This window comes from Ischnura elegans, chromosome X, assembly GCF_921293095.1.
Source record: "Ischnura elegans chromosome X, ioIscEleg1.1, whole genome shotgun sequence".
NCBI lineage: Eukaryota > Metazoa > Arthropoda > Insecta > Odonata > Coenagrionidae > Ischnura > Ischnura elegans.
Window position 1 is genome coordinate 85,148,122 of NC_060259.1, and position 20,231 is coordinate 85,168,352.

At 36.4% G+C, this 20,231-nt stretch overlaps 1 protein-coding gene across 1 annotated transcript in view; it reads left to right on the top strand.

The window, feature by feature from the left end:
* The window catches only part of LOC124171587 (ubiquitin-conjugating enzyme E2 H), a 56,057-nt gene extending 36,934 nt beyond the window's left edge, over positions 1–19,123 (top strand). The window contains exons 4-5 of the mRNA XM_046550765.1: positions 10,446–10,574; positions 12,300–19,123. Of these exons, the coding sequence (XP_046406721.1) occupies positions 10,446–10,574; positions 12,300–12,421 (251 nt within the window). The 3' untranslated portion in view covers positions 12,422–19,123. The remainder of the gene's footprint in view (positions 1–10,445; positions 10,575–12,299) is intronic.
* Positions 19,124–20,231: the final 1,108 nt, after the last annotated feature.

The window sequence follows — 20,231 nt, forward strand, 5'->3', positions numbered from 1 at the left end:
GGTACCAGGGTAATAGGATCTTCATTATTATCAATTGCAATAGAGTTTGAGTAATAATGGGACTTGTATTTTTCTGTTTTTCAATCCGTCACCCACTATTGAGCTATTAGCTGCAATATATTGATGGGTTATGACGTCACTCAGTGTTGCCAAGTGGCTCACCTCTTCTCCACTGCTTCTCAGACTTACGTATTTGTCACATGTGGTTCGTTGTCATAAACACACTCAATGGCGATTCAAAGGTTGGGCCTCTCAGAAAAACTTATTGAACCGGTACTTAATGATGTTGCTAACTTATGAAAAATGGTTTTTAATTTTTGCATCTTTTCATTTTCAAGTAATGAAGGATAGTTGCACTTTTCCACAACAGTGTGATATGTATGATGCATTTCGGCTCACAGAGCCATCATCTGGTACAGGGCATTTTTTGTCATCAGCTCTCCCATCTGGTGTCTTCTTTGATGCAAATATTCTTTAATTCCTGATTTAAAAAAAATATATCTTCTTATTTTACCCATCCATCTGAGGTCATCCCACGTTATGTGCATTTCTTTCCTCATCCAGGAATTACTCAACTGTCCACCCTACCTTTTTGTTCTACCAAGTATCCTCTCATATTTACAGAATTGAATTGTATACCCAGTTCTTCAAAATGGTTCTACAGTCATTGAAACTGTCATATTAAGAATAGTAATAATTTCGTGGAATTGTGCTTTATGTTTTAAGTCATGTGTAGCATAAATTCATTCCACTGAGCTTTGCCTAAATTTTTCTTAGTCCTAACTTTTCTCAAACTCCTTGATAGCACTGCATGGAAGGAGTGAGCATTTAGAGGAGAGGTGTTTGCTCAGTGAATTTTCTTTGCAAGATTGAAAGTACTTCGCTTCCAAATCACAATTTTACAGATAAAATTAGTAACAAATATATTTTACTTAGCTGGTAGATTCATGGAGAGACTCTTCTTAGGTATGAAATGGAAAGTTAAATCCACAGTGCAAAGAAAAAGGTTTTGTGAATACATGGATAATGTCTAGAAAATGTATGTCAAGTGGTTAACTTGGCTGGATGGTTATTTTTTCTGATGTTGGATATGCTTACAGTATATTTCCAGTGTTTTAGTCGAAGGTAAAAATATATTTCTCTGCAACCCATACTTTGCACAAGCCCCATTCTTAGAAGATCTATAGTACCCCAATGAGAAAACATTGTGTAGCAAGTTATCATGAATACCTCTGTCTATTAAGTCATCAGCTTGGTCCCAGCCTCTTTGCATCCGTAATGTATGGAGGAAAACCTAATGCAATGAACGTCTATAATTGCAGAACCCTCCTAGAATTAAGTTTGGGTGTGGGCTCCAGTCCAGAAAATAACCTCGGTATTACATATTATCTACAAAGAAATTTTTATTATTTATTTATTTATCACATCCCCCGTAAACAGCACATAACGGCCTTCTACAACGAGGGTTTCCAATATTAACAAAGTGCAACACAAACATCCATGCCCTGGATAGGGATCACCTACCCAGGCGAGATTCGAACCCACGACCTACGGTTTGGCAGGCGAGGACTTAACCCCTCCGCCACCGAGGCCGGCTATATCTTTATATACAGTTCCCTTGCAAATTACTCATTATGTCCTGAATTTCTCTTTATTCTGATCTAGAGCCCAATTTCCATGCATCAGATTTGGTGTTGTAACAAGTAGTGCATCTCATAAAAAATGGCTTTGTAGCTTTCAATGGCTGCTGAATTTGCTATCTGTCATCTTATCATGGTTGTTATATCTGGCAGCAGGCCAGCTCTGTGTTCTGTGGCATTTATTCTCTCATTATTGCAAGAAACTCATGATATATGCATTGAGGGTGCAGAAAGATGTTTCAAAGCCCTTCCAAAGTGATGGTGTGCAATTGGAATAACTGATGCTCATTTTGTGTCACTATGGAACAATTTATTGTTTCTGTGAGTTTTAAAAATCAAACTCCTCGAGAAGACCTTGTACACATTCTCTGGAATGTCTTGTTGCCAAGAAAAACTTATGCCAGGGCGATGTAATGATGCTGCTGCTACATCTGCATCTCCAATCTACATAAACCATTTGCTCGTAATGCAACAACCCTAGAAACAATCATGTGTAAGAAGTCCCTTTTCCACAAAGCAACCATTTTTCCAATCCCACCAAATTTATTATGTGGAGGATCAACTCAAAGGACTGAAACGAAGGATTTAATTGACATACCAACTTGTTTGATGAAGATGTAAAGTGGTTGCAACATTTAAGTAATTCCTCTTGGACTGATTACCTGATATATTTTGCCTTCTTTCAGTCATTCCATTATAATGTCTCTGAGGCAGCCGTGAAAACTGTCTTTATTAATACACTGTGTAGTTGGAGAAGGGAATCAGAGCATTTGTCCTAGACATACTAAGCCCTTTTGAATACAAGTTCATTATTCATCCACCCCTTTTCTCGTGCTCTGTCCGTTATTTCTTTAGGGAACTTCACTTTTTTTTATCATCTTATATTAAAATTTAACATTTGGTGGAAGCTGCTTCCCATCTATAAATGCTGTTAGCATAAAAATACATTGCGATTTCTCTAATCCACCAGTGGGTATTTGAACTGTTTTTCCTCAGCATAACTCAATGTTGTGTTATATGGTTCTTCAAATTTAATTCTGCGGTCTGGTCCACATTTCCAATTTTCCCTTGCAAGTGCAAATACCTCTTTCTTAGACTGAGCACATGCCTCTGTAATTTCAAAAGCCTCTTGTCATGTGCTTTAGGCAAGAACTGCGATTTAGAGGTCTTTACTGATTCTAAGGTCAATCCATAGGAAAACCTCAGCATCCAACCTCGACTTGCTTGAAACTCAATAAGAGGTACACACCTCACTATATGTAGGGCTTTCATCTGTTACATTACTGTGGACAGTGCAAATGCAAATCGCCATCTATCCATTATGTATTCCATAAATGGCTGCTATACTTCAGAATATTTTGCTGGCTTCCCTGTAAATATTCTTTTCTCACTCTAACTGGAAAGGAGTTCATCTTTTTTCTTCCTTCAGTCTTGTGCATAGGATTCTGGCGCATAGTTTTTAAATCCAGCATCACACTTACTTGCTGATTTCTTCTGCTACTCTTGTCCACTTCCTTAGTTTTTCCACATACAAGGAAAGCTGTCTTTTACCACTATTCATTTTATTGATTTTTACTATCAAATTTCTCAAAAATATAAGAACTTGGTATTAAAAATGTTGGCCACCAACCTTGGATACACTGGAGATAAGTGGACCCATCTCAGTGCACTGAAACGAGCCGAGAAAGATTAAAGCATCGCAGTAATTGCTCAGCCGAAGTTTTATGATTTGATCACCCATTTTTTCTTTTCTTTCAATACTATTAAAAAGTATAATACTCAGGTGACCCATGCTAGTGCATCCTGTTTTTCATGCCCCTGGAAAGGAAAAATGTGTGTGTTGGTTGTGATTAATATGGTACGTTGTTTAAACCCTTCCATTGCATCAATAGATTTATCAAAAAATGACATGGCTGAATATGATGAGGGGGATATATTATCTTAGTGGGTAGAGTATTGGTTGCAGATTGAAGGGTCCTGGGTTTAAATCCAGGGTAAAGCTACTAAAAAAAATCCTTGAAGTGGGAATTGGTCTTTGATAAGGCACTGGACCTCGTGCCCTGAATGCATGATAATCACACGCCTGAGGCTTAGACTGTGGTGACCTCTTTCCTAAACTTCAGGTTGATTAGAATGAACCTTGTTGCATACATTGTTGTAGTTCTTCAAAATTTCTTAGTAGGTAGTTGGATGTACAGTACACTCCTGATTATCCGGGCCAATGATGGGGAGAGACAGCACGAATAATCGGAAAACACGGATAATCCAAACTTTCTGTTAAATGTCCTGTAATATTCTTAATTTACATAAGACAAACAATACATTATTATTTGTGCAGATATTCAGTGAATTTAGAGTGCCTCCCGAACTCACTGAGAGCTTTCTTTGCCAGTTCACAATCTTTTTAGCGACAATAACATGGTTGTACTCGTATTATTAATGCTCCATGTAAGGCCTTGTTTTGAAAACCACTCGTCCGTGGCTGTGTGATCACGGATATAGAAAAGTGGATTGCAAGAATGCTTTAAAACCACTGCTCGACGTCATAAACTACACTGTCAGGCACAACGCCATGTAGTTGCGTCTCGCATAAGTTGCCTGGGTTGCAACTGCTGCGCGACGTGTATCCGTGATCACAGAGAATGGCCACGCACTGCGAGGCTTGTAAAACGGGAACACTGTGCTCCCGTGAATGCAGCTAGCTCGTGATAGCTTCCATTATACAAAGGGATTCTAACGGAAATAATAAGCCCGGTGTATCCTAGCATTAATGCCGTAATTCTGATGATTTTGCATCCGATTTTTTTTACAAAGATCGCGGAAAAAATTGAGCGAGAGTGAAAATCATGCACGGATAATCCGCAACCTGGATAAACCGCAGCCGGATAATCGGGAGTCTGCTGTATACCCTAAAGGAGGGTATTTTTAAGATGTAGGTAATTAATTTCATTTTAGGTTGAGGAATATATCTTTATGTTGCACTGTATGACCATAGTATTGACCCATGGTAGACCCTGCATTTCACTATTAGTGGATTAATTACCTTGTACCTACTGATAAAAGCAGTGAAAACTTTTTTATTTGGGAATAAAATTTAGTTAAATAAGAAAATGGTTAAAAAATGATTTTTTAAAAGGGTCTCACTTTTAATTTCTGCCGGCAAATCATGCAGATGTGAAATACTTCTTAACTCAACTATAAAATCACTTTGGGGCACACTTCATTCAATATCACCATGAATTCTCTGTTCCATATCTGATAGATCTTCCTATTGAGAAGTTTATTGAGAGACTGTTCTGAAAGAAAATGAGAGCCTGAATGGAGACCAAGGCTGCCGGCTTGGCAGTTCTTGGAAACCAACCCTAAAGCTGATGAGGAAAGAGCAAGAAGGGTGGACCAATCACACCCAACCTGAGGGATGAGAACATGCATAGATAAGGCAGTAACTCTGGCAAATTATTTACCCTGAAGATGATGAAAGACTGCATCATCAAAATGTTGGTTTCAACTGCATCCGCAGTGGTATCCCCGAGAACAGTTTATCATGATCATTTGCCAGGAGAACTTTATATCATTTGTTCAACATGTACATATTTATATAGTAAGCAAAGACTAATAATGAAGTGAACATTGTCTGTTTAATTTGAACATTATTAACTGCCTTAAAAGATTTGGGAAACAATGGCCTGCTGTGATTCTTATACATTTACCTCTAGAAAAGCCCCATGTGACCATCGCCAACGCCCTTCTTAGACTTAATTTCTCCGTATTGTTGAAGCCATCTGTGGGCGAGGGAATCTGTGTGAGACAGTTATCTGAGTGCTTGCGTGTGTACAACTATCAACTACTAGGCATCCTTGGGAGGGTCTCTCCAGGCCTGCAAAGAATCCTGGGTTGTCAACCAGAAAGTCTTAGAATGGGTCCCTTCAGCCCTCACAATGGCTCTTGTTTTGGTTGCATGTGAGTGTGTGTGTTTGAGAGTGAGTTTGGCTATTCTAGTAACAAGGCTGGCGTTTGGTCCCTGCACCGAAACTCTCCACTTCCCATTCCCACCCATCGGCACAGTGATTCATTTTTGCTAGGTGGACAAGCATTTGGAGATATTATGCGGCCATTTGAGTTTTTTCATCCCACATTGTGATTTTAATGGGAAATAGTGCAAACTAATTTTTCCATCGTGGATATTCTTTCCTTATGCGTTTAACTTTTTGATGGTTTTCAAGTATAAATGTAAAATATAATGGAGAATGTAGCATATTTTTTGCCTCTCTACGTGTGAATCCCCTTTTTATCAAATCTACTTGATTTTAATGTTGGATAATTTTGTGGCCATTGTAGTGCTCCCTAATTTCTCTCAGAATCCCAGGCATTAAATTCTTATCTATGTTTCTGAAAGCCTACTATAAGTTCACAAATACAATGTGCTTTGTTTTTTTCTTTCCCATTTTCTTCTCTATGGGTATCATAATGGCTACTACGGTTGCATCCCTTGTGTCTCGGCTTTTCCTTTTTCCAAGTTGGTGCTAGAGCCCCTCTGCTTTTCTTTCTGCTTTCCTGACATTGATCCTTGTCAATGCCTGTCTTCAGAATTGGAATAATGATTATCTTCTTTTATCTAATTGGAATCTCTTGGTGAAATTTGCATGAATAGCCTGGAGAAAAAATTCCATTGAATAAGGAATCAAACCACGGACCTTTGGCTTTCCTGTAATGGCTCATGGAAGTCCTTTCTCCCTTAAGTCGTCATCTTGGATGGACTGTGATGTCCTTAGATGTTGTACCATGAGCCTTGGTATAGTTGCCATAGGAAACAGGACAGCATAGTAGTTTTCGCTGTGGCCCATTAAGCCTAAGGTCGTTCATTTCATTCCTGGTCCAGGGTAATTTTTCTCTCTTGGTAGTTCACATAAATTTCACTGCCATTCACATGGCAGGTTCAAAATATTTCGGACTCTCTTGGTGAGTCCATGTTACTGATGGTTTTATGGACATAGGTTCATGTCTTCTCTACATTGTTTTATAACATTGTTGCTACTAAAATGTCTTCCCTACTATAGACTGCAATGTGACCTCCCCGTGGGTAATGCCTTGGTTTAACCTCTTGTGTCTAACAAGAGTTGGCGCTGTTGGTGGCTGCCAACAGGGGTGAGGAGAGGGGAGGTGGAGGAGTGAAAGATAGTGTCCCTTTGGGCCCAGTGCTGCAGGGGGATATCCCCTAATGATGAAAGGGAATTTGTGAGAAATATATACCATCCTGGGAGTGAAGTGGTAAATTTAGCCTAGAGTAGGGCAGAGGCTACGTATGACCCATCCATGGGTCACGTAACTGTGAACTTCTGAATAAGTTTTGAAGGAGTGTCACCAATTCCAGGTGCTTTATTCACCCATAGGCCCCTTTATCAAATATCAGTTTTTCATTGAGGTTCCTATGACATCCTTTTCTACTTTCCTTTTTTTAAATTACTGGTTAACTTTAATTAATTTTTCCATAGTAAAAATATCCCTGATTGTCTTTACTCTTAGTTATTCTTCATTACAAATCAGATTTTCATTCCTTGTTCCGTATGGCATTGCATTGACACTTTTTTCCTTGAAACAGTTCCTCGCTGTCCACTCAGCAGCTTTCCTTTTCCTTCCTTTTCCACATCTGCAGTGTTGTTTTGCACCTTTTTTTGTCGTTTGTTTTTCTTCATTTATCTAGCTTAATCACTTCGGTGGATTACTGCATTCCTCATTCTTTCATAGGAGAGTTATTCTAATTTTTTTGTTTCTTCTTGGTTTTTCCTTTCTTAATTTTCTTTTCCCTAGAACATCCTATAAAGTAGTGGAGTATTTGTCACTCTTGTGGATAATTATACTGTGGTGGTTTCCCATTGGCCTCCATGTCACAGCACTGCCTTTGTCAAAGTAAAATGTCATCGCACACATTGGAATGCGCAGTGGCGTAACTATGGGGGGGGATGAGGGAAGGAATCCCTCATCCCCCCCCATAGTTAGCCTCAGTGTAATGAAAAAATTATTTAAAACTATTGTCTAGCTTTGACGTACAATAGCTGCATCGGCTAAAAGTTAAATTTTAAGTGCCAAAATTATGTAAAATATATTTCCAGGCATTTCTTTTTTTCAAAACATTTTGTTGCATGGGGGAAGTCTCCCCTCCAGGCCCCTCCATCTACCCCAAAGCATATTCCTAGTTACACCAGTGGGAATGCATGTTTCTCTGCCATTATGGTCTCCACCTTCATTCATTAAAGAAGAGCTCTCTCCTACAAGGGATGGGGTGCATAATTTGATTTTATTGTTTTGGGAATTCGCAGTCATGGACGTGTTGAAATGCTTAAATTATGTGCCTCAATGTTAAAGTCAGAAGTATGCTTTTTTCTGCTTTGCTGTGTAGGCAAGGATAATATTAAAATGTTTCAATCCTGCTGGAACTAAATTATTTTTATCGTATTGGGAGAGCAAAGAAATGATGGATTCAAACATGTAGGCAAGTTTTTATGGAAAAGCATCTAATGATGGGTTATATAATTTCTGTATTGTCCCCAAATTTTACTTTTAATTTATTTTTCATTGTCAGGGCATAATTTTCAGGAGAAACTGATTAGTTCACTCACAGCAGGCCATTAGTAAGTAAGATAGGAAAGGAGAGGGGGTTTGGAAGTGGAGGTTAGTAAAGGTTATCGATTCAACAGCGCCTTTATCGGTTGAAGCAGGTGTAAGGAAGGTGGGTGGGAGGATTGAACGGTTGGTGATTATTGTGTTTAGAAATGAAATTGGGGCCAAATGAATGAATGAAGCAGTGGCGCAGCGAGGGGGGGTTTTTGAAGGATAAACCCCCCCCCCCCAGAGCTCAGAGCTCAAGTTTTTAAGTTTAATCCATTTTACTTAATGGATTAGTATTACTTATGGAATAGTGTTAGGATTAATCAAATATCTCTCATAAAGTGGTAAATCTAGTCATTTTGAACCATTAATCTTAAAATTTTCCGGAGGAGGGACCCCGCAACTCCCACTTACCCTGGCGGGTATGCAATACCCCATACTCCAAAGTATTAGTTGTGCCTAAAACCCCCCCTAGCCTAAAGCTGCGCCCCTGGAATGAAGAGCATATGTCACACCACTAATTTTCTGACGACATTGAGTAAGAAGCAGTTCATTGCAATGAAATGAGAATGGGTTGTAAATTTCAATGATAAGATATTCTTCTCACAAAAATGTGGTCAGAAGGTGACATATCTTATCACTGTAACTTTTTTTCATTATTAAATTAGAAATTTAGCGAAATAGGAATTTCGTTATGCCTGTGGAAACTCAGGCAAGCTCTGCTGAGATTATATCTGTTAATTAGGTGATTGAATAAAGTAAATGTATTGCTGAAACTTCATGTTAACCCTTCCCCCAGACTGAATGCGAATGCTTAATTTAGTTTTATTGCTGGAATGCTTGACCTGGAATTCCAATCTCCTCGTAATGGGTGGCTGTAGAAATGAAGTATTATTTATTTAATATCTTTGATTTGATTTTTTCTTTGGAGCTAAATATTTTCATATCAATTATTACCGTATTACACGATAAAATTGATCCTTGCCATTCGTCTAAACCGGTATTTCTAAAACCAAATAATTTGTATATTATGAATACACTAATGGTGGGTAACGAATCGCAATCAATGCCTTTCATTTTCTTTGATGAAGGAAACTACCCTATTAGTTCCATATTTCCCCTAGTGACAGCACGACTGTGCCCAAAGTTGTGTTTGTGGGGAGGGGTGTGAGGGGTAAAAGCATCCGTTGAGGCAACACTCGAGAGCCGGAATATGTCGGGAGATAAGCAACCAGTATATAAGGACCATGTTGAACCCTATGCAATCAGCAGATGCATGTAGAGGTATCAGGATGAATTATTATTGGCTCATTGCCACACCAAAAAAATTTCTTTAAATTAGTGTGCTGATTATCTTTGGTAGTGATTGAGAAAGATAGAGCTCAAATAAATAAGGCCATTCATGATCATGTTCCTTGTATTTTTTACCTTGGTGTGTCTCTTTTTTTAAGAAGGTATGCATACATATATTTTTATTTTATTTTTTTACTTTAATTCTTAAACCACCGGGTACAGCTCTTATTGGCCATTTTATACCGGGGTATTCAACAAATGTAACAATTAAATGTACACGAACAACCATGCCCTGGACCGGGGAAACCTACCCAGGCGGGACTCGAACCCGCGACCTCTTGTTTGGCAGGCGAGGACGTTACCCCGCCGCCACGAAGGCTGGCATGGCAGATATTGATTGGTCTCTGTTGTGTTATGTCTTGAAATCTGGTGAGCATTATTTTTTTTGATAATGCAACAGAGAACCTTACTGCTGGGAATGTTTATAACCTCAGTGGCAGTCCAATTGTGCTTTAAGTGACTAATTATTCGAGAATGAAGGAAGTGGAAGGGAAATGGTTTCTCTTGCAAATCATTATCATAAAAAGTAGCTGTCAGCCTTGCTGTCATGTCTTATTCTTTGGATAGGATGTACCAGTGAGTTTCTCACTACTGGAAACTATTTTAGGGATCGAGTTTTCTACTTAATGTATTTGAATATGTATGATGAGAGTTTGATAAATCTGGCTTGAAGAAAGTAATAGGTCTATCTTTCTGCATAAAACTGGTCTCTTATCACATAGTTTGGAATTAATGCATTAAAATTGGCTGGTTTTGTTTTTCAAAAGTGTTGCGTATCCTATTGTTGTGAAGTGGAGCAACATATATACGTATGTGTCATTTATATTTTGATTTTATCCATTCCAGACTTATCAAACATATTTGAGTCATTCCTGCCTCAGCTACTTGCATACCCCAATCCAATCGATCCCCTGAATGGGGATGCTGCAGCAATGTTCCTTCATAAACCTGAAGAGTACAAGAAAAAAGTGCAAGGTAAGTGAAGTAGATGGTAGCATTTGCCTCTTGGTAATTTTATTTATTTATTTTTTGAAGTACTAAGTGCTACCCATCCCACGCAGGGGTAGAGGTCAGGATGGTGATGTCTGTCATTACTTAAAAGCGTCTGTAAGTCTGCATCCTAATGGGCATATATTAAAATGCCAAAGTGCCAATTCATAGTCGTCAGAGTATAATATAAAATCATGCTGTGATGGCCAGTGGCTAGTATCAGGATTTAAACAGGTTTTATATATGTTCAACAAGTCAAGAAAAGGAAGGTCTTCATATTATGACAATATGTATTCCAGGGCTTCAGCAATTAAAATACAAAGTCCCTCCTTACATAGCTGTGTACCATTTTCAAAGCAGATTATATTTATGATCCTATGAAATACCCTTGACATTTATGGAGGATACCCATAGACATCATTAAATTATATTAGAAACATATTTCACCATCCTGGCAGAGGTGGATTTAGCATCAAATTTTGGGGGGTCATGAACTCAAACTTCTCTCATGTTTGGAACTTGTAGTCATGCATTTGCACGTGCAATTCCTTTACAATGACACAAAAAATATTAAACTAATTAAGTTTTAACAAATCTTGATAAAATTTTGGAGGAGTCATGACCCCTGTGACACCCCCCTAAACAAATCCACCTCTGCACACTGGAATGAACTAGAAGTACTGCCTTCTCTGATATAGTAAATTGGCATGTGAGACAAGGAATTTGGCTGCTTAATTAGAATTCTCTTTCGCTGATAAGTGTCTGTAATGTATTGTAAAAAGATGGATTCCATTTTGGTTTACGAGTTAAATCCCTTGCAAAATTTCAAATGTGCTACATGTCCCATTATTGTTTAATTTAGGTAAGTCAGAATGATTTTGCTTGCTCATTAGCTACTAAATGGAGCCAATATGTTATAACTAGGCAATGTGGAGTGCAATGTCACTTCAGGAATAGTGCTAGTTTCTTTGAGCCTTTGAGTCAAAAATAAATTCACAGGCCTCTTGCTATGAGGAATCTGTTGTTCTATGGATTTTGTGAATGGGAATGAGAAGGGTATTGCTATGCCAAAGATACATCAGTTGTGTATGGGTTTTCTATTTTTAAGGGCTTGGAAACCATTCAAGGTATTCACCTTATTTTGGAAGGCTCAGGAAGACAGTAATGAACTAATGTTAAGTTCAGTTTTAACAGTCAATTCGCCTTGAATGCATAAGATGGCGTTATGTCCATACTCTGTGTTGTGCCACGTGGGACTCCCCGAGGCCACAGTTTGCTAGCAACACAGGCAGCATTTGTGTTCCCTCATGACTCCTAGATTCAATGCCATTGAGGGAAAACCACTGCTGTTATTTCATTACCCCTGCACCTCTCCACAGAGTGAGCAGGGAGCAAAGTGTCAAAGTAACTCCTCATCCAATGAGTGGGATTGCTCCCTGAGTAACTTATACTGAGAGCTAATGAGTGCTGTCCACGCAGGGACACTTACTCTATCTGTGTATTTCCTTATTACAGTACGCCAGGCTAGAGCTCCTTTGAATTGGCTCATTTTAAGGAGAATGACTATTTTTCATTTATGGCTAAATTATAAATAGGTCCCAGTTCCATTTTCTATTATCAATTCATTGTCCTCCTCGTCTTCCGAAGAGTAATTAGGTTTAATATAGTAATCGTAATTTAATAATTGGGTGTATTGTGTTTGGGTTTCAGAATACGTCAGAAAGTATGCCACAGAAGAAGCTCTGCGGGAGCAACAGCAAGCTGTTTCTTCAGACAGTGAATCATCAATGTCAGATTTCAGTGAAGATGAAGCGCAAGATATGGAGTTATAACGCAGGCATACATCACGGGTTGTAATATAGACTATCCAAAGCGTAGGTACTCAGATAGCTTGTGTTTTTAGATGAGACATCTCTTAATGCATTAAACACATGGTTAAAGCTTTATATAAGGATATTCCAGCCTTAAACTCTGGATTTCTGTTTAACATCTTGTTTTTAAGAGGTGCTGACCAAAATCAGTTTACAGATCTTTCAGTTAGTTGCCAACCAAGGAAGTTGTAAGGAATGGAAGAATTGGATTGGAGCTACGAAGTGAGTGGAAGTGGGCTAGTGGGAGCAGGAACCATGGATCATTTGGTAGACACACACATGTGCCACCATTTTGTTTGCCTTCCTGGTGTTGTAGCAGTTTTTTGTGATGTTGTTTGCAGAAGCCAGGTTGCAGTTATCATAGTTAATTTAAATTAGCAAAACAAAGTGATGTTAGTCATCCTTTCTTGCAGCATGGTATATCATTAAAGAAAGCATATTTTCCAAATCATTCCTTACCTTACTGTTTTTGTAATTGAATCGATGCCCTCTTAGATGGAGTGTTTGAAAATTTATCGGCAGGATGAAGAACTTGTTTGTGCATATAACCGAGCCCTTAAACAACTGCCTTCTCAAAAACCGAAAGAACCCTCTTTGTGATAAGAAGTCCGTACTGTTTATAATTGACTTGCTATGGATCTCTAAATTCTCTTAATTTTCAATTTTTGTGAAATAGGCAAATTGTTCATCATTGTAAGTGTCATTATATTGTAAAATGTTCTATCTAAAAGGATTTCCATTATGTTACTTTTATTATAATTTCTCTAAAATTCCACTTCAGGTAATGGCATCCATTTTTCACCTGCTCAGCACGTGAATTAGCGTAATGTGAAGTATATCACTCTAAAAAAATCTCATCTATAAAAGCAGTAATATTATTATAATTGTAATGCATTGTCAGGTGCTGGTGTATTTACTGTGTGAAACACTAGGAGCCTCATAAATGAAGTACCATGTTTTTAAAATTATTGCTTAAATATTTACTTCGTAAGTGACAGTGAATGGGGAAAATGATACCGGGGTTTTATCGTTTAGTTTAAGGAAGTTATATTGTTTTGCATGTTTTATAAAATCCAGGATAAGTAGATTTTATGAGTTAGAGTGAGAAAGTTAATCCTCGGCTTTGTCCCTTAGTGCACTTAAGTTACGTACTCATTCAGTGTATTGTAGCTTGCAGATTGCTGTCCTTTTAGGAGACATTTATTTAACTTGTGCATAAATAAATGGGAGTGCAGTTTTTGTGATGTTATGGTTAGCCCACGATGATGGCTGACTTCAGGAAAAAAAATTGTTTCATTTAATGTCATCTAATTGAAATAAAACTGGTTTGCTGCAATAATTTTTTTTTCACTTCAAAAGTTACTATTACCATTTATGTGCACATCAGTGTCATCTCAACCATTCCGTCATTTTTAATGTATGAGCACATATTTGGTTGCTTGCCTGTATGTCACTTATTCAATGTGTTTGATTCATTGAGGTATTTCAATATTTTCTGTCATTCCCATTTATACATGCAGCTTGCCCATAAGTGCAGGCATAGGTAAAATGACCCCATTATATATTGAGGAACTATTCTTGATTTATTGATTTTGATTTTAAATTTTGTAAAGAGTATGGTTTATTTTCATCATTAGCATTGTTTTTTGTAATCATCATTTTACATTTGTGTGTGCAAATTTTTGCTTAGCACAATGAGGTACTATCATAGAAATGAATCAAAAGAGTAAAAGATATTGTAAATATGAGTTTATTCGTCATAAAGTATCGGGGATGTACAGATCACTTATTCTCAGGCCAAATTATATTCTTATCCTAAGTCCTAACTGCATAAAAAGTTAATATTCTTGTCTTAGTGTCAATTTTGTTCTGACGCACTGCAGGTAGCAATTTTGAGAGATCATAGGCCATCTATGCAGATCAAGCCAGTGCCTTTTACGTGAAAAGCTTTCACAACTTCTTTTATCAGCCTTAAAAATATTCCTTGTAGTTCCCGTTAATATTATACCACCTAAAACATCTGTGTAACTATCCTACTAATTGGAACAGAGGCGTGACCCTTAAATGTATAAATTTCATCAATTTGTAGAACTCTCATGGTAACAGTTATTTTCTTGGCTGATTGATGTGAGCATCAAATATACCTAAAGAAAGGAAGTTGAATCAGGTCCATTGATTTCTTATTTAAACTGTGCTGAATGTCCCTAACATTTTTCATAGATCTATTAACTTGTAGATTTTTAGAACTTTCAATATCCTACACAGTGAGCTATTTTTTAACATGAAACATTTTTGTGATATGTAAGATTGAACAGCAGGGGAGATGGAAGGATATGAGGAATGATGGCGCCAGCAGTGTGGGATGACAGGATCACAACATTTTTTCTATCCTGTGGGCCCAATTTCAATTCCTAGCAGTAATGTCGATTTTAATCGAATGAATTCTGATTGCTAGTTGCGTACTGCATGAAGAGTACTCCAAGTACATAGAGCCCTCTGCCATTTGGATGTGGACACTAGACTGTGGTCCCTTTGTCGCCTTATGTTCACTATGGACAAGTGTTGATGGCAGATTTCTCTAATGTTTTTTCATCCAAAGTAGGGCTTCCCCTGTCAAACTACCCATCTTCGGTGATGAGAACTTTAGCTGTAGGCGGCTTCTCAAGTAATTATCAAACGAGTCGTATATTTTCCCTACTCCCTATGTCTTTTCGAAAGCATTAAAATGCTATTATTTTCTGCCTCAATTTTTTGCCGAAGCAAATTTTTTTTTATAATTGCATAAAATATCAAAGTTGACTCCTGGAATGCTTTTTTTTTAGAAGTCTCCGCGTATAGAAAATAACTGTCAGGCATCTTAGCCAACCGAGAGGATGTGAGAGGGACACTAAATACTAGCTGCCAAGGTTTTATTTTTTCTCAAAGTGGGCAAGATTCTCTTTTACAATTCATCTTGTTCTCAAGTAATGCTTAATTTATCCAGTAGGAATGTTCATGCTTTTTTTTGTGCAATTAATTCTTCCTGGCTCTTCCTTCTAATGTTTGTTGAGGTTCTTCATTATTCTCAACCTATCATGGATAATTTAATATATTGTGGCTGTTGTCAACTTTGCCTTCTAATTAAATCAAGTGCCCTCTCTTAAGAAAATAATGTACAAAAGGTATTTACATTGCTTCTTCTTTTTTGGGACCATAGTGTGGCTGAAATTTTAAATATTACCTCTGATTTGTATTGAACATTTTGCATAGTGCGGTTTTTATGTGATGTTTCACCTATTCAGAGGCAATGGGTATTCATGGCATGAGGATAAAAATGAACACCAAGTATGCTATTGAAATAATTCTAAACATTGTTATAATGCCTACAGATGTGAACACCAAATCACTTGCTTTAAAAATATTCGTAATTTACTCCATAACAGAATTGTGTATGTGTGTGTTGAAGGTCACTTAATGATGCTGATAAATAATTTGAGCAAAAATTGCTGCAGGAAAAAGTAGCCTTAATCATTATTTCATCATTTACTTGGATGGGGTAATTTTTCAAAGATAGCAATAAAATTTTCTTAAAATTTGGTGTTTGTGGAGGTCATAGCCAGAATATCAGTTGTGTTGCTCGTCGTGACCAACTCTCGTCAGTGTCTATCCATGGTAATCCTTTCTACTAATGGTCTGTTGTCATCTTATAATTTTGTGTGTTGGAATAAACAACTGGGTTTGGCATTCGACTTATTGGGACATATTCAATAGCTAATGCATCATTTTTTTACATATTTATTTTTATACCTTCTGTATTTATATCCCCTCCAACGACTTTGTAGAGAACATTTCATCAACCTAATAGAATGAATATTTTATTTTGTCTTGTGACACTAAAGGAAATGTACTTGAGAGAAAAAAGTTGTTCTTCACCATAACTTATCTATTTTAGGTGTCCCATTTAATTAAGTGTGGTTGTTATTGTCATGGTGAATCCTATACAATTCTTGAGCGGGTGAAAGCTATTGATCTTAATTCTTATTTAGGGTAATACATATATTATTTGTTTATTGTTTTTGATATATGATCATGAATTTCATACTAATGTGTCTATAATAGCTTTAAATCTTGTGAAAGTATTGTGTAGCTTATGTGCAGTTGATTTTTAACTTGCGGAAATTGTGAGCTCTGCAATTTTGTAAGGGATGTATTTTAATTTCTTAGAGCTAGGGAAAAAAATGTTCAATATTGTGATTATAAGGTGTCAATATGAAACTTTCAGATATGGTGAATGTTAATCAAGACTTAAAGAAGTTAATTCAATGATGAACTAAGAGTGAAATTTTTGTTTTTTCAAAGGAGATAAAAAATGCTCAATGACTTAGAACAGTTAAGTCTGTACTATATTTTGCCATTTCCAGGAATAGGATCATTCATGTAATTTGTTTATGCACTTGCTGGGTCATTTTTTGATAGTTTCTTGAGGAATTTGCTGTCAGGCATGAATCAATTGTCCAGGATATGTCATAAAAAATTTAGTTGAAAAGAGATAATGACTTAATTTGAGATGCCATAAAGGCACAATTATTTGGTAAAATAACTTGAGTCAGTCAGTTGAAAATGTAGTATACTTAAAGTTGGATTACAGAATGGCTGACAAATAACATTTTTTGATGGCCAATGTTTAATTGTTCTGTGGTGGGAGCACTGTGTTCAATTCAAAATCCATCACCATTAATGTTTGCTCTTAAATAAGCATGGCATGACATACGTTGGGCAGAGTAGAAAGTCTTATTTGTGCTGTCATTTAATTGCCTGTATTTTACTTTGTTCTCCTAATGTCAAGAATTGAAGTTAGAGCTAGTGACATTTGAAGGAATTGTTAATTTCTCTTTCCCTTGGTCAATGATTTCAGCTTGAAATCAAAGGTAACTTGTAATCACAGTCTTGACACTGGTATTTTAATTGTTGTGATAGAAATGTTAGGTTTCAATTTTAACAGGTCAAGTGATAATTGATATATTGCAAGTAAGAGTCTTACCGTATTTTCTCGAATTATTCCCCATGCTGTCTCATTTTTTGGAAAATTAAGGAGAAAACCACTGATGACTTATTTTGAAGGAAAATAGCGAAGCCAGCCAAGCACAACTAATTACAATGAATCCATGGTGTAAGTTTCCTTTTATCCAATGAAAACAGAGGCTATTCATGGTAACATTAAAAATGAGCCAAGGAATGTTTCTTAATTGTTGTGATATTAGCCAATGAAGTAATAATAATGCTGCATCCATTGAATTAGGTTCTTCCAAATGGCTTCCCAAATCCTAAATTTAAAAACTGGCAATGTAAGTAGTAATGCAAGTTAGAAAGGTCATTACTGTATTTGCCAAAATCTGAAATGAATTTAATTCTGAGATTCTCTCTTTTGAGACCCCGTAATGGAGCACTGTAAGCGTTTATTATGATTAATAATAGAGATAAATAATGAAATCCTTAGGAATTCAATTAATTTAAATTCGTCCGTGTGTTAAGAAATATTTTCAAACATTGATTGCAAAAAGGTTTACTAGTTTTCAGGTCACCTTAATATTCCCATGTGCATGGTGTAAGAGTCCAAGACTTTTCTTCTGATTGTAAGAAAAACCCACTTGTCCAGAAAGGAAAAATTGTCGTCAGAATGCATGCCAATGAGTTAGTTAGGCTCTGTGTATGAGTTTGCTTTAAAGATACAATAAGTCTTCAAACATATGAGGCTCTTGTACCATATTATCTTGAAATTATTGGGTCATGGCATTTGAAAGTAATACTTTTGATCTTTAATTCATATGTGAAATTAAGAGCTGAGGTTTATCATGGGTTGATGTGAGTAAATACAGTAGGTATGCAATCATGAATCAATTATATGTATTTTCGTAGGTAAAAAATTTATCTCTATTTTACAATCAGAATGTACAAGGTATTTGTTTTCTGGATCAAGCTATCTTTGTCCTGCTAGTGTTAAAATTAAGGGTGGTGAACACCTGCTGCAACTTATGCTAACTAAGTTAGCATGGTGAATTTCTTTGACAAAATATCTTGTTTATGTTTAATCATGCAGTTAAATAATGGCAATATTTGAGGTATCAAAGATTGATTTTTGTATGTGTACTCTTGAAAATGTGATATTGTGCTAAATTTGTATGTGATAACAGCTAACCATCTACAATACAAAGCATATATTCCTATAAAATATTTCACTCACAAGCCTATTATTTTATCCCTAATAAATTGATTATATATTGTACATATACCTGAAGATAAATAGAGTGGGATGATGCTTGATACGCACCCATTTTATATCATTAATGTTGGAAAATTCAATGAAACTGGTAAAACGACTCTTTGGATTTTTATTACTTCGTTTCATGTATATTGCTTGATATAATGGCCCATTGTTAAGTGGCATGCCACAGTATTTTAACTTCTATTTTTGTTTTAAAACATACCATACTGTATACTTGGAATTTTGATGCAAATTTTTTGAGTGCAATGGAGGTTTACTAGGTCATGTTTGTGTACCTTGGAGAACTTTTGTTTGTGTAGAACTATCCTTCCTAAATCATTGAATGTAGATATAATAGTCTAGGAATCACATTTGTACTAAGTGAATGAACATTAAAATTTTCTTCATGTTTTGTGTTATAAGTGTTAGTTTCTTATTTCCAGCCTGAATTCATTTCAATCCCCATGCCTAGTTGGTTAGAGAATAGCTTATCATTGAATATTTGGTCTTGAATACCTGCTATTGGTGATATTGTTGCTTAGGACTACTTGGAAGCTATAAAACTTTTTTGAAATGTTTTACAGTTTGTTGTGGATACATTCAGAATTATATCACATCTCACCTGCTTAGTCTGCAGTTGAACTCTCTTCAATGGCTCCATTCCGTGTAGTTTTTATCTTAGAACTAGAATCAGAACCAAAATAATTCGGTGCTGAAGTAATTTTTCAATTCCAAATTTTTAAAATTTCATTAGTTGAAAATGAAGGCACACAAATAATTTTTTTTTCACATCCTGTCTAATGAATGAATGTGTGAGAGCCAAGAGTTAAAGGAATCATGACTGGTAGTACATTTAAATTTAGCTGTAGGTATTATCTAAATCCCTCAGAGCCATGGCAGGTGAATGGTACATCATATTCTGCAAATTCACTAATCTCTTAAATTACCTAAACCAGCTTTACGTACCATTAGACAATCAGGGCCCAAGTCAATATTTTACCTTATCCCCCTTAGTCATATATTCTTGATAAAGCATAAAAAATTAATACCAAGATCAATAGCCATGTCTATTACATGCTTCAATGGGGATATGATATGTACCTATGTCTCTCTCTAGCTAGTTTTGTGAAACTGAATGAGAAGTTTTCAGAAAAAGAGCATAATTTAAACATTATGTATAGTTTCACGAATTTGGTGTTGAAGATCCAACTTGGATGTGTTGGTTTTGGTATTCCTTTATATTTACATAACAAATATCATGAATATCTTTTGAAAATTATGCAACGGAAATGGAACACTGGAGGATGAACAAAGGAAACCACTAGCATCAGGGGAACTAACTGGGTATCTGAACCTCACAAGAAAAATGGAGCTGAATTATCCTTGGTTTTAAAAGATGGGATAGAAACTAGAACGTTACCTTAATGGTCCATGAGGATTGCAGCCATTAAAGTGCATAACAAAATACGTTTTCAGGCTAATAATGATGTGTAGATTCCAAAAACATTTCTATAAATATCTATAATAGTT